The sequence below is a fragment of the Heloderma suspectum genome, chromosome 4, assembly GCF_057233095.1.
Source record: "Heloderma suspectum isolate Gila_16-S chromosome 4, 16-S_ref, whole genome shotgun sequence".
NCBI classification, from domain to species: Eukaryota; Metazoa; Chordata; class Lepidosauria; order Squamata; family Helodermatidae; genus Heloderma; species Heloderma suspectum.
Genome location: NC_139461.1, coordinates 225,809,498 through 225,824,020, shown reverse-complemented (window position 1 = coordinate 225,824,020; position 14,523 = coordinate 225,809,498). Strand labels below are relative to the sequence as shown.

General features: G+C 43.6%; 2 protein-coding genes across 7 annotated transcripts in view; one reads left to right on the top strand and one right to left on the bottom strand.

The window, feature by feature from the left end:
• Window positions 1-14,523, bottom strand: part of GLIS1 (GLIS family zinc finger 1) — a 317,137-nt gene that overhangs the window by 14,959 nt on the left and 287,655 nt on the right. For both annotated transcript variants that reach the window (XM_084852470.1, XM_084852469.1), the window contains one exon: window positions 2,405-2,583. In XM_084852470.1, coding sequence (XP_084708596.1) covers window positions 2,405-2,583 — 179 coding nt within the window. The remainder of the gene's footprint in view (window positions 1-2,404; window positions 2,584-14,523) is intronic.
• Window positions 1-14,523, top strand: part of LOC146348149 (doublesex- and mab-3-related transcription factor 2-like) — an 81,997-nt gene that overhangs the window by 44,802 nt on the left and 22,672 nt on the right. For 3 of the 5 annotated variants that reach the window (XR_014790542.1, XR_014790545.1, XR_014790552.1), the window contains one exon: window positions 2,462-2,599. The gene's annotated coding sequence lies outside the window, so the exon portion shown is untranslated. Of the gene's footprint in view, window positions 1-2,461; window positions 2,600-4,254; window positions 4,409-14,523 lie in introns of all 5 variants that reach the window. The other 2 variants (XR_014790544.1, XR_014790550.1) reach the window with 1 other exon arrangement.

Genomic DNA, 14,523 nt, shown 5'->3' with positions numbered 1-14,523 from the left:
TGTCATTCCACTTAAATGTATGAGCACAAATAAGTCAAACTTGTCAAATTACATAAAATCTATATGAAAAGACATCATGCAAGATATAAATAGCTGTGCTATTTCATTTTGTTGCCAAATTCTTTCAATGTATAACAATTTCCATCTGATCTTATTTTAGCTGAAGTCAGAAATTCTGCTGGGTTTTTGTTTTCATCCATTGTCCATGTATTCTCATCCATAACTTGTCCAAAGAAGATTTGTTTGAGAATTATACCAACCCAGACCAAGTAGAAGTATAAATATGCCTTTTACCTTTATGATGACTAATTTTGCATTTGGATTATTATTTTCATTGTTAGAGTTTTCGAAACATTGAGTACATGCTACTGCTTTTTAAATACTGATAAACAAAAACACTCTAAGTGCAGAGGTTATTTTAACTATATTAATTAAAATAGACTTCTACGGTCCTATGCATATCTACTAAGAAATAAATTCCATTGAGTTCAATGGGACTTACCCCTCGGTAAGTATGTATAGGATTGCAACATTAGTGGGATTTCTCCAGCTTGAAATTAAAATGTGTTTGGCTGACATTGAAAATAATTGTCTTTTAAAAATAAATCTATAACACAGACCAATTAGAAAGCAACACTTCCCTCCAGTAGGATATGCAGTTTTCTTTCAGAATAAACTCAATTTATTAAAACAGTTCAACACTTGTTCTATGTATTTGTTCCTGTTGTACTCATGAGCAGCTAAACATTCCCCTTGTGGTTTCATACTGTACATTATCATTCGTCATAAATCTGCCATTGTGCTTCAACAGAGTTCATCTTTTCAAATTAAATAATCTTTTTGGCTTCTGCTCATTAACTTTTGTGTAGAGATGAATAATGTGTAGAAAACCAGAAGGTCTTATGCTGTTTATGGAAAATTTTATATGATCATTTTGACAAGGCGAAAACTGGATTCTCCTACAAGCCAAAGCTTAGCAACCATCTGTACTTCCAGCAAGCACTTAACTATGAACCAATAATGTAGTGTCTTATCTGCTGGACAGAGTGTGGGAACTCACCTTGCTTCAACTATTCAGAAGCATCAGATTACCAGAACCACAGGTTATCAATTTAGGCTTTTGCCTTGTAGAAACGACAGACATGTTTAATAACAAAACAACACAGGCTATGCCAAAATGACTCAAATGGTTTCAATTTTGTTCTTGCATATGACAGACTTCTCTGTTTTTTGTTTGCTTTTGGCACACCCTGGAAAACTAGCAATTTTTCTGAGGTGCCATGGAGTCCCTGAACAAGCCCAGGGGTGCTGTGTAGCTCTGAGCTGCACAGACCCGAACGAGTCCAAAAGGACCAAGCTCAGGAAAGTTCCCCAGCCAACCAAGCCTGAGCTCAGATGGCCTACGTTTAGGTGTCTTTTGTAACCCTACAGGACTGTCAGCATCCCTGCCTCTGGCCTAGGGAATCGGCTTATAGAGGATATATAAATGGAAACTGGCTCAGTTGGACTGGGGATTTCCCCTCAGCATTGCCCTCTTGTGCTAGCTCAGGAACTACACAAACCCTCTCCCAAAGCCTGGACAGCTGCAGATTGTAACACCAACGCTAGGAAACAGCCTTCCCCACATCAAATGTTTTGCACTGAATGGCTGCTTTTTTAACTAAGAGCTCTCTCTTGTGGAAAGGGCGACTTCTGATATGAACACTGAAATACATGGAAATTTGGCAGCACTAAACGTAACACACCATACACAGTTTCCACATCTGCATTTAAGCGCTACTGCATTTGTATGTGTCAAAATCTATTCCATGCACTTCATTTTACACTGCAATATCATCAAGGGCAGCTGCTTCTACCAGTCAAAAAATGGGTAACCTATTCACCACAAATTACAAGCTTTTGTGCCTATGCCACTGTTTATACCGTTCATTTTTTATACTGGAGAAGATGAAGTGTTTCCCATATGAGAGAAATATGCTGCATTTGCCATATTGCCACACCTTAATGCAAGTAAGCACTGCAAACGACCAAATGATCCTAAATAGTGCAGAGCCTCAATTAAAGTATTAGCAAACTCTTGGATATAACAACATTGTAAGGAACACGGAGCTGCTGCCAAAAATAGCAGCCTACTATTGTTTTTCCTTTGCATCCATAAAGTTGGGACATTAGGACACAACATGCCCTGTGTCCTAATGTCATAACACTGTATGTGTCCCCATTACTGTCTGGCAGAGGCAGGAACTGCATGTCATAATATCAAGGGGACACATAGTAAGTTGAATTATGTCTTTGTTGCAAATGCCTAGTTTGGCCCTTAAAGTGGATTTGCACATGCGTTTGACATTTCTGGAATGCACGGTCCATCATTATGTAGATATATAAAAATACTGTATAGAGTTACCTTGTGGTCCCTGCTGTGTAGATGGGTTTTGAAACTGCGTGTATGGTTTATTTGCAGAGAAGTGTTGCCCGTTTGGAGACTGGGTGTGTGATGATGGTGAGCTGTGTTTCTGAAGTAAGGAGGAGGCAACTACAGTTTTCAATGGACCAACAAGAGGAGGATGAATATTTGGAACAATCCTAGAACAAGAAAAAGGTGAGAGAGGTGTTCAGCATGATCCCATCTCATTATGAGTGCATAAAACACTCCAACAAGTTTCACTGTTGCTTTTTTTAAGGAGTGAATTTTACCTGCAATTTGTAAATAGGCTACAAGTAAACTAGAAATCCTTTTATGCAGCATGACATCAGCAACACATAGCCAAACAGAACTATACTTTAAAAAATCAAATTCCAGTCACTTGCACTGAATTGTTTTGTCAAGAGACACAAAAACAGGTAAAATGATTTCCTTTTACTGGATATAGTTCTCATAAGTTATCATAGTTTAGGAGTGCTCACACTTTCAGGTTGCACTGAGCGTTTTAGGGGGCAGAAATGCCTTGGCTATTTGTTTTCCTGTTGTAAGGCTTCCTGCATTCAAACCCAGCACTGGTATCTACTCTATCCCACTGGTCAAACAGCTGCTCATATCTTCAAAATACTAATCATGTAGGAAGAAGTACTTACACAATTACATTTGAACTATTAATTCATGAGCCAGTAAACTGGAGGATATCAGTATCCACCACTGGGCACTGCTGTGCGGGTGGGTGACTCAGCACCCTTACCAGAAGGGATCGTGAGGTGACCACACAGGGCGGTAATCGTGGCTATTAGCACTGTGCAGGCATGTGGCTGCTAGGTGGCTGGCAGGAGCCTGCACGGGGCACTGCACCCAGCAGCAGGAGGTCTCCACCCTACTGAACTAGCAGTCCTCATGCTTCCATTGCCACTGGTAGCCCTCCAACGAACTGCCTCACAAGCCATTTATTATGCTGTGAGTACATGGATTAGGCAGCTGATGCACACAGTGGGCAATGTATTACATCATGCATGCAAAAGTGCCTTGCTAATCTACTCACCTACCCCACACTGCCAAGCCCCCCCCCCCATCAGGATCATGGCACATAGGAAGTGTTTTTTAAAACCCCTTTTCCCCCATGCCAAGGTCCCACTGAAAATTGCCCCACTGGCACTACTTAGCACAGGAAGGGAGTTCATTAGTTTGTCCCTTAGTTCAAGCACATCTCCTTACTGCTTTCTTGAATTTGGCAGTAAGTTCAGTTCTTGAACACACGAACTGGCCAAAAGCCACAGTAAAGCTAGCCCTGGTTTAGCCTGTTCTAGAAAACCACAGTTGTCTGTCTGAAGATTTGCAGAATGCAGAAATAGATTTCCAACTTCTCTCTTCATATCATATTGAAGTTATAACTGTAAAGTGGGCCATCACTCATTATCCTGCAGAGGCTGATAATTCTAACGGTAATAACAGGTATTAAACCAAGGGTGGGGCTGAATTCAATTTTGGAGAAGCTCTCAGGGGCTGCATTCCAGTGGTGGGTGGGGCTGAAGACAAATGGGGTGAGGCCAAAAATACCCCCCCCCCCAGTATATTGTAGCTTAAAGCTTTTGCTGCCAGTAACTAAGTCTAGGAGAGGAATTTCAACCTTTTAGAATGGGGAGAAATGCATAAAAGCCGGAAAACCACCAAACAATCAGTGGTTGGGGGGGGGGGTTGAGCCCAAGGGAAGGGGCATGTCCACCTGGGGAATCCTGGAGGCCCCCCACCCCTGATCTAAAGGTATTTTAACAGTGTGAAGAAGACTAAACCATGCCCTTACCTTCCTTAAGCACTCTCATGTCACTCAGGGTAGAGATGGCAACTGGCACAACAACTTGTGATCCAGGACAAGTTTCAGCTGACTATTTGAAAGCATGCAGCACAATCCACCCTGCAATCCATGCTCTGCTGTAAACCCTATTTGTTTTGTAGGAGAACAAAACGCCTGAGTAGCATTCATAGGTAAGTTTTGCTCCCAAAGGTCATGAGGCAGTACCAGCCATTTCAAAAGAATATATGTTCCCCAAATTGCAGATGGGAAGCTGAGGCTGCCACAGAGAGAGAATTGGGGAGAGTGCTTACCTAAGGTACCTAGGGCACTTCCAGATGGATGGCTTCTGGTGCTACTGGTTAAAGGACACAGTACAGCTATTGTGTCTTTCCCTCCTTAATGGATTTTTTTTGTGGAAAGAAAGAAGGCAGAAGAAGTAGTGGGAAAACATGGGGGGGTTATAAATGTAAGCCAACATCATCTGGACCCCAGTAAAATTCCTTGAATAAGGCAGGATGATTGCACAATAAATGCATCATCTGGAAGCACCCAGTGTGAGTTCATACCAGAGGTAAGCTATGTTTGTACCTCTGTTTCTTAGTCATTAACTTGGGTTTTCTCCTTAGGATTGTGATTTTTTCTTCTTCTTTGACCAGAAGATCATATCACAATCTGCTAATCCCCTCAGTTTCAGAAGCAGTTTGCAATGTGGCATGGGGTGACGGGGGTGGGGTGGGCTGTTTAGGAAAAACAATCTGAAAGTCCCCCTGGGCATGCAAAACTATTTGTGCTATCTTTTAGATCCTAGCCTTAGGTGCAATTCTCCAAGAATTGACGATATCAATGAAATGAATGAAAACTGGAGATAAAACATGATCTATTTATGCCATCATCATCTCCTGTTCTTTTCTCCATTTAAATGGTTAGAGCTGTAAATAAACACTTGCTGTCATTTTCAAAACAATACACATTTGTTTCACAATATTTCCAAAAGCTAATTCAACTTTATATAAAACAAAAATAAATAACCAGTACATTGTTTCTTCCGATTAGGTTATCTATAGAACCAGAAAAGTTGTTTGTGAAAGCCCATCCTTAGGGAGTACTGCTTATACCCCAAGCAACTGCTTTTTTTAGAAGGCAGGTTAAAAACCAGTTCTGCCTGGTGACTGGTCTAATCCACGTTGAAAGGGGTCTTGAGCCATTCTTTGTGCTGCCTCCAGTATCAGAGGCAGTATTGCCTATGTGCCCCAGTTGCTGGGGAACGTGGGTGGGAGGGTGCTGATGCACTTGTGTCCTGCTTGTGGGTTCCTGGTCAACAGCTGGTTGGCCACTGTGTGAACAGAATGCTGGACTAGATTGATTGAGTGATTCATTGAAAATATATATATATATATATATATATATATATATATAAATAACATTTGTATCCCACCCTATATCATTAAGATCTTAGGGTGGTGATGGACCCTTGGTCTGATCTAGCATGGCTCTTCTTATTGTCTTATGTGTTTAAAAAAATAATAGGTTTGGTTGTTTTCTCTTTGTATAAGATGCCCCACATTAATGAAGGGTGGTGTAGAAATATTGTAAGAAATTATTAATCAGATCTGGACTGGCCATTCTGTTCACGGGAGGCACTGGGATCCAACAGAGGCTCCCCACCAAAGAAGGTGCTGAGAGGCAAACTCTGCAGCCCCCTACATTGCCTTGCATGCTGTTCTGGAGGGTCCCCCAGCCCTCCAGAGCTTCTTTTTTAGGAGGCACCGTGGGCTGCAGGGGGAAGGAGGAATCTCAGAGATAGTCTCTCTGCCCCCTTCCTCCAACATGAGTAAAACCCTGCTAAGTGCTACTCTGGATCCAACTCAGTGGGCTGGATGATATTTTGCTTTAGCCTGTCTCTCTAGAACCCTTCCTGACAAACTAGGATCTACAGAACAAAATATTATAAAGTCATGTTTAATATATACATGACAGAGGCAGTGGGGGGAGTGTTGGGGGCCAGACTATACAGAGGCTGGGCAGCAGGCGCTGGCAGAGCGCTAGGGGCAAGCCATGCCAGGTAAGGGGAACAAGGGAGAGATATGTAATATCTGTCCCCTGTTCTGGGCCTGTCCAGAGCCAAAGGATGGCTGCGGGAGGCGTGACGATGGCTTCCTGGAAGCTGTACCCTATTCCAACTAGGCCCACCCATGTAGCTGGTCATGCACTAGACCTTGTGTTTGTTTCTGGAGAAGTGGGGATTGATCTGGAAGTCAGGGGTATATCTACCACCCCCTTGCCATGGTCAGATCATTATCTGGTGACGTTGGACTTCTTGGTTCCACAACCCCTCTGTAGGGGTGAAGGACACATTAAAATGGTCCGCCCCAAGCATCTTATGGATCTGAATGGATTACTGAATGCGCTTGGGGATTCTCTGTAGCATGCAAACGGCCACTTGGTCGAGACCCTGGTGGGTGGGTGGAATGCTGCAATCACTGGGGCATTCGACTGGGTGGCTCTGAAACGTCCTCTTCCCCTGAACAAGGTTCGAACTGCACCATGGCTTAATCTGCAGTTACGAGCTCTGAAACAGGAGGTGAGACGGCTAGCGCGCCAGTGGTGGAAGTCTCGCTCCGAAGATGATCAGACATGGGCTAGAGCTGTATCTTCAGCCTATCACGTGGTGACGAAGGCAGCAAAAAAGGAATACTATGCTGTCTCTATCGCGTCTGCAGAGTGCTGTCCCAGGAGGCTGTTCCAAGTGGTCCAAAGCCTGGTCAGTCCAGTTGCTCCGGAACCGCTGGAGCATTCTAAGGCCTCCTGAGAGGCCTTGGCAAGGCACTTTGTGGATAAAATTGTTCAGATCAGGAATGTTATTCCGTGCGCTGTGGATACAGTTAGCAAACGAGAGGTGACCTGTGGCAAACCAGTTTTGTGGGATTGGTTCCAGCTTCTTCCTTCTGATGAAGTGAACGAGGTGCTTTCATCTGTAAAGCTGACCACCTGCTTACTTGATCCTTGCCCATCTTGGCTCATTATGGGCTGCAGAGAGAGACTGGGTGAGGGGATCAGGGTGGTGGTGAACGCCTCCCTTGAGGAGGGAGTGATGCCATCAGCCCTCAAAGAGGCAGTGATAAGACTGCTCTAAAAGAAGCCCTCCTTGGATCCCCAAGTTTTGAACAACTTTCGCCCAGTCTCAAATCTGCCATTTTTGTAGGGATGTTGGAGAAATCCGCCACAGACTCCAGTGAGGCTGGATTCTTTAGAATCCGGCCCCCCGGAGTCCATGGCGGAACGGACTCCCCCCCCGAAATCCCCCCCAGGATGGACCTACCTGATGGTGGCGGCTGCGGCGGCTGTCTTCCGGCCTCTGTGGCCGCAAATGGCGGCTGTCGTAGCGGCCACCATCTGCGTGCCTGCATTAGGCCATGATAGGCTACGTAAGTATTTACGTAGCTTATCATGGCCTAATGCAGGCACGCAAATAGCGGCTGCTACGACGGCCACCATTTGCAGCCGCAGCAGCCCGGCAGCAGCCGGAAGTCTGGCTGCGGCCGGCCCCAGCCGGCAGCTCTGCAGCCTTGCTGCAGAGCGGAGCCAGCTAGGGAGGATTCCAGGGGGGAGGGATGGATCGCCTCCCCCCCCCCCCCCCGCGGACCCCGGCAGCAGACTGTTAAGTGGGATTCGTACATCCCTACATTTTTGGGCGATGAGTCGGTGGTGATGATGCAGTTGAAGGCACACTTGGAAGAAGCCGATTATCTAGATCCATTTCAATTGGACTTCAGGCCTGGGCATAGGTCAGAAACAGCCTTGGTCGCTTTGGTGGATGATATGAGGAGGGCTTTGGATAGGGGTGAATGCTCCTTCCTTGTTCTCCTCCATGTCAGGGTGGACACTGAGCCCATAGAATCCCAGAATAGTTCTGATTCTGAGGAAGAGCAGTCACTCCCACCAGCATTCCTAGATTAGATAGCAGTCCAGGGAGTGACCGAGCGCGGGAAGTAGTCTTGGTGGACGCGCGACGCCGAGAGCGGCGCCAAATGGAGGGCGCAGAAAGGAGGCGTAGTGCCCGGTTGGCGCGCAAACAACGGCTGCACCCAGAGGATCCAAGGGAAAAGGGGAGGGACTCTCCCTAGTCCTTAAGTTCAGTGGTCTGCCAGTAATTCCCTTTCAAACGGGGACCAACTGTTCCAACTTAGGGCATAGGTACTGTGCTGCTCAGATCTAGTTGCAAACAGTAGAGTTGTTAAGTTGTAAAAGAAGAATAAAGATTTGAAAGGAATCCCTTTGTCTGTGTCTGGACTTAGCTACTGGATTGGACTGAGAGAGGCCTCCAAGGAGCCCTTGACAGTCCACCTCTCAGCAGCTTTTGATACCATTGACCACGGTATCCTCCTGGACTGCCTGGAGAGGTTGGGCATTGGAGACATCGTATTGTGGTGGTTCTGGTCCTTCCTCTCTGGCAGGTACCAGAGGGTAGCACTGGGAGAGGAGGTTTCGGACCCGTGGCCACTCACTTGTGGGGTGCCACAGGGTTCCATCCTCTCCCCGATGCTATTTAACATCTATGTGAAGCTGCTGGAGGCTATCATCAGGAGGTTTGGGGTGCGGTGTCATCAATATGCGGATGACACGCAGCTCTACCGCTCGTTCAAATCTTCACCAAGGTTGGCCGTAGAATCCCTGTCCAGATGACTGGAGATGGTGAGTGGCTGGATGGGGAGGAATAAGCTGTTCTGAACCCTGACAAGACCGAGGTACTTTTGGTGGGAGACAAGAGGAGGCTGGGGGATGTTGACCTGGGGCTGAATGGGGCACGGCTACCCTTGAAAGACCAGGTCTGTGGCCTGGGGGTCATTTTAGACTCCCAGATATCCATGGAGGCTCAGGTGTCAGCTGTGAGTTGGACAGCGTTGTACCAACTCCATCTGATACAGTGGCTGCGCCCCTACCTTCCCGACCATCTGTTCCCATCGGTAGTTCATGCCCTGGTCTAGACTACTGTAATGCGCTCTACGTGGAGTTACCCTTGAAGACAGTTCGGAAGCTGCAGCTGGTACAGAATGCGGCGGCTCGCCTGATTAAAGGCAGCCGCCGGCGAGATCACATCACTCTGGTGCTGAAGGAGTTGCACTGGTTACCAGTTCTTTTCCAGGCCAAATTCAAGGTGTTGGTTTTGACCTTTAAAACCCTATACAATTCTGGCCCAGCCTATCTCAAGGAGTGCCTCCAGCAACACCAGACAGGCCGCTCAACAAGATCAGCCTCGGATGGCCTTCTCTCTGTCCCATCAGCCAGGACAGCTGGGCTGGTGAGGATGAGGGAGAGGGCCCCTCTTCTCTGTGGTGGCCCCCACTTTGTGGAACTCCCTCCTTAGGGAACTCCGCCATGCCCCCTCTTTAATGAGCTTCCGCCACACATTGAAAACTTGGTTGTTCAGGCAGGCATTTGCGGTGGGTAGGGGTATTTTTAAACAATGTTTTAATATATAATTTTACTGCTTTAAATTGCACTGTTGTACATCGCCCAGAGTGGCCGGGGTGACTGGCCAGATGGGTGATTAAGAAATTGAATTAAAAAAATAAAAAATAAATATTTTGCCATTTTAAAGTATTTTTTCACGCTTCACAACCCAGTTAATCTTCTTTAATGTGTTCCTGACAACAGAAAATACAGCATAGCTTGCGTAATTGGTAACTACTTGAAGGGAATATAAAACTGAAAGACAGAGAAATCCACTTCTCTTTTACTTATACTTGGGGGTAAAATACAACCACAACAGAGACATGGATGTTTCTAATATGAACAGTGTCTCACTTTGTTGTTGTTTTGGAAGGAAAACTTTGACTGTTAGAATCCTCCGTTAGACAATGGATCCTAATATTTCTTCCATCCATCTCAGCAGGAGGAAGATCAGATCCAGAGTTCAGTCCATCTGTACTATATCTCAAATAAATTCCTATATGTTCTGTGATGTGGTGCTTGCCTGCACTTCAAACCATTTATCAAGTGCTGTCAAATAGCATATAATAGATGCTGGCTTTGACAGTGATGATTCACTGAATGCTAACACAAAAGAAAGACAATCATACTGTAAAATCTCAGAGACTAAGGGCTAATTCATACTTCATATCCCACCACTTATTGGTATGTTAGCCACTCACATGAATGGCCAACTATGACTGTATGAACAGTGCACCATGGCAGAAGGGTATGGGCACAATGTTTTAAGTTTTCAGAGAACATGAACAGAGGTATTGCATGTCACATATACTATTTAAGTCAAGAGTGGGGAACCTCTGGCCCAGGGTCCAAATCTGGCCCTCCTGGGGTCCAAATCTGGCTGTCCAAGGTTTCCAAATGACCACGCCCCCTTCCCCTAGCTCCACTCCCTTTTCTCCCAACCACCGATGGTGTGCTGGTTTCTACCTTTTGTGCAGGTTTTTCCTCATTCTAAAAGTTGAAATGCCCATCCTAAGGCTTAGTTACCGGCAGTGAGCTTTATGCTGAAATATGCTAGTCTTTTTTTTTAATGGGCCCCACCCCATTTGCCTTTGGTCCTCCCTCTTTTGCCTTTCGCCCCATCCTCTGAGAGTTTGTCTGAAATTGAATTCAGCTCTTGGGCTGAAAGAGGCTTCCCACTGCTGACTTCAATAAACCACTCACACAAACTACTAAACAAGTAAGAAGGCAGTGACATCTAACATATATATCAGCCCTAACCTATTCATTTTGGTATAAGCATTTTAAATCAAGAGCCTGCTTTATCAGATGCATGCACATGGTGGACAAGAAAGTGATGCATTAGTATGTGTGTGTGTTAGGGTAAATGTCAGAAACTCGGTGAATGTTTATATTTACCAGTAATACTTAAGAGTTTAGGATGCCAGTGGGAAATGCCAGAATTCTGACATTCAATGCAAAAAGTCAAGATCAACTTTCAATAAATAACCAAATGTCATCATTAAGGGGAAACTTTAAGGGCTCTTTTACATGATTACTCATCTTGATATAGCAGTTAAATGATTTCTGCTCAAATTTGTTTTGCAAACACAAAGTTGAATGAAACAGAATGGGGGGGTGTCAAGAACTCTTTCCTTGACTTGGGTGTTGCTGGCATAACTATCCAGAATAATTTGTCAGCACTCCAAGATGACATTTCCCCAGAGTTCAACATTCACTGGAAGAATTGTGGGGTATTGCTAACTTGCGTAACCATAGTTATCATGTTAGTGTGCAAGCAGGTGTGGGTAAGGCATGATAGGATTGTGTAAATGAACTGAATGCCAGGCTGTTGGTTCATGCAGGAGTCTTAAATCAACCATCTCAGAAAGATATTATTAGCTATAGTTTTGTAAGGAAGTTTTAAATGAAACAACACAATGTGTAAAATCCAATGAGGTAGTTCCACTGATCAAATTGCTTCAGTTAGCGGAATCAGGAGGGGGCGATTCCGCCTCTTCCCTCCATGTCCTCAATATCTGCTCCAGAGGCATGGCGGAGCAGGATGCAGGGCATAGGAGAGGGAGAAAGCCCCATCGTGCAAGCAGACTTCCACTCGTGTGACATTGGATTCTACCCAATAGTAGTAAGCTACAACAATAAATTGTAAAATATCTCATTTATAAAAGTTTGAGTAATCACTCAAATTATTAAAAAACTCCAAGACAGCTACAGGATCAAGAGATCAAAGTGAAGTGAAAAGAAGAAAAAATCAAGAAAGAGAAAAGGTTAATACTGATTTTCTTCTCTTTCCATAATATTAAAAATGATGTGCAAAGATCTACTAATCTCGTTTCTGGATGATGCCCAGTTTCTTGCTACGTGTTTCTTTTCTGGGTCCTGCCCTAGGGGAATTTCTGTCAACACGAGCTCAGGAAACAGTTATACCATTCACTTTCAGGGGGAAAAACCTCTATCTGAAGTTTGGTGAACTTTGCTACTAATCAGTCCCAGGTGCCTTTGCCTCATTTTACAGAATATGTCCGATTCCTTCAACAGTATGATACTAAATCTGGCACTGTAGTTTACTCTTCCACAGAACTAATAATTTGTTGTTGCAGATTATTGTAAGCAATAAGCAAACATACCATTGGGTTGTAGCACACTTGCATAGTAATGGAAGTTAGGCTCTGCTCTGTGACTAAAGACAGATCCAACAACATGCTTCTACTTGAATAATGTCTGCTTGGCTCAGGGTCTAGCAGATTGCCATAGAATGGAATCCCAAACAAGGTCAGAGTGACCGGGAACTTTTGTTCCATTCTCCCAACAACATAAAAAACAGGATGCTTGTTTGATTCCCAAGTAGTTAATCACAAACTGAGTATTTGCAACAAAACAAGTGGGTCACAACACACACACAAGCCCAATCTGGATTGACAGAAAGACATTAACCAAGTTTCAAATGAAACCCAAAATTAGATCTTTAAAAAGGCAGGCCAAACATTATCAAGTGGAAGAGGAAACAGAAGCAATTTCATGCCTTTGACACACAACATGACATCAATTTTAAGGAAGGTGCTGGATGCTACAGAAATAATACTTTTATACATTGTTTACTTTTATACATTTTTCTACAGAAATTTACTTTTCGACAGCTTTTTCTTTTTTAAATTACAGCAACAATTTTAAAACAATAGTTGAAGAAAGGCTCAAGAACATACTTGGTTTCTATACCTGCCTATCACATTAGAATACAATGTCATTTTAACACTTCTGTCTTAGCAGTATCTTATATTGCCTATACACATAGGCAGGCCAGCACGTAGTCTATGGTGAACATTCTGAACCAAGGTAACAGAAATTCTGCCCTAATAAGCTGATGTCTTGTATCAATTAAACCAATTTGTTTATTTTGCATGAACAAGGCCAGCCCTTTATAAGTAGGCAATTTCACCATGGCTTTAATTTAAGATAAAAATTAGGGGGAAAACCACCTTAAAGGAAGGACAGCACCAGTAGATGAAAAAGTCCTTGTGGTATACTGCCACACTGAAAGCCTATGTGGTGTAGTGATTAGGATGTCAGACTAGGACAGGGGAAACCCAGGTTCAGCCATGAAGCCCGCTGGATAAAACTAGGCTAGTCGCTATCTCTCACTGTCACCTACATTGCAGGGTTGTTATGACAATAAAATGGGAAGGAGGAAGAACCATCCATGCCATGTTGAACTCTTTGGAGGAAAGGTGGGATATAAAGGTGGGGCTAATAAACTAAATGGGACTTAAGAGGTTTAGGGCACAATCCTATGCATGTTTAGACTGAAAAAAGCATGGCTTACTAGGGAATGCTTGGGAGATAAGGATTTTTTTTCTGTGTAAACATGCATAGGGTTGCACCCTAAATAAAGTAAGGCAATCCTCAAGCAGATGCTCAAAAATACGTTGACAGTAAAGGATCTGAAGTGATCTAGATCTAATAGGTGTAAGAGCAGTTCAACAGTGGAACCAATCACCTGGGGGTAGGGATCAGTTCTCCCTCATTGGAGGTCTTCAAAAAGAGGCTGGACAGCTATCCGCTGGGAATGCCCTAGATTTGGATTTCCTGCACCAAACGGGGTTAGACGGCCTACGAAGTCCTGTCCGACTCTTACAAATCTTTATCTACTAGAAGTCTATAGCATTTCTTTGCTATGCACTATGCGGATTAGCCCTCTCCCAGGTTATTTTAGGTTCTAGACTAGCATAATTAGGAATAGGCATGTGCACAACAAGACATATAAATTGGCTATGGGAAACAAATATATTTCTAATGATACTTGGTTTTTGTTCCATAAATCTTACTTCCACACACATATCTTATCTTGTTCTTCCTTTAGACTGACAAGCTATCCCCTTTTTAACACACGGATACTTAAATGTTATTTGGTTCTTTCATCTAAAAATGTTTTGAGTTGTCAGAAATGGATCCTGTTAGTAGGGATGGGTGAGCAATTCATTGGATTTGCATTTTAATGTATACTTACCAAATTTGCTCCTCCTGAGCCTGAATACAGTTATATGGTAATATCTGCACTTCTCAAAATTTTGTGATGTAGTTTACAAATAAAAATTGCGCATAAATTTGTATATTAGGGGAAAATGCACACAAATCCACATTATATTAGGGAAAAATTGCTTGCAAAAATGTGTATATCAGAAAAGTGCATACAAAATACATATATTAGGATAAATGTGCACAAAAACATCTACACATTTTTATACAGACTTTTTAAATATCACAAACTGATGTAATGAGACAGAACAAATGTAATGTTGCAAAAATGAGAAACTGAGCAGAACTGAACTTGACAAATTCGTTCATTCCTAGTTATTTG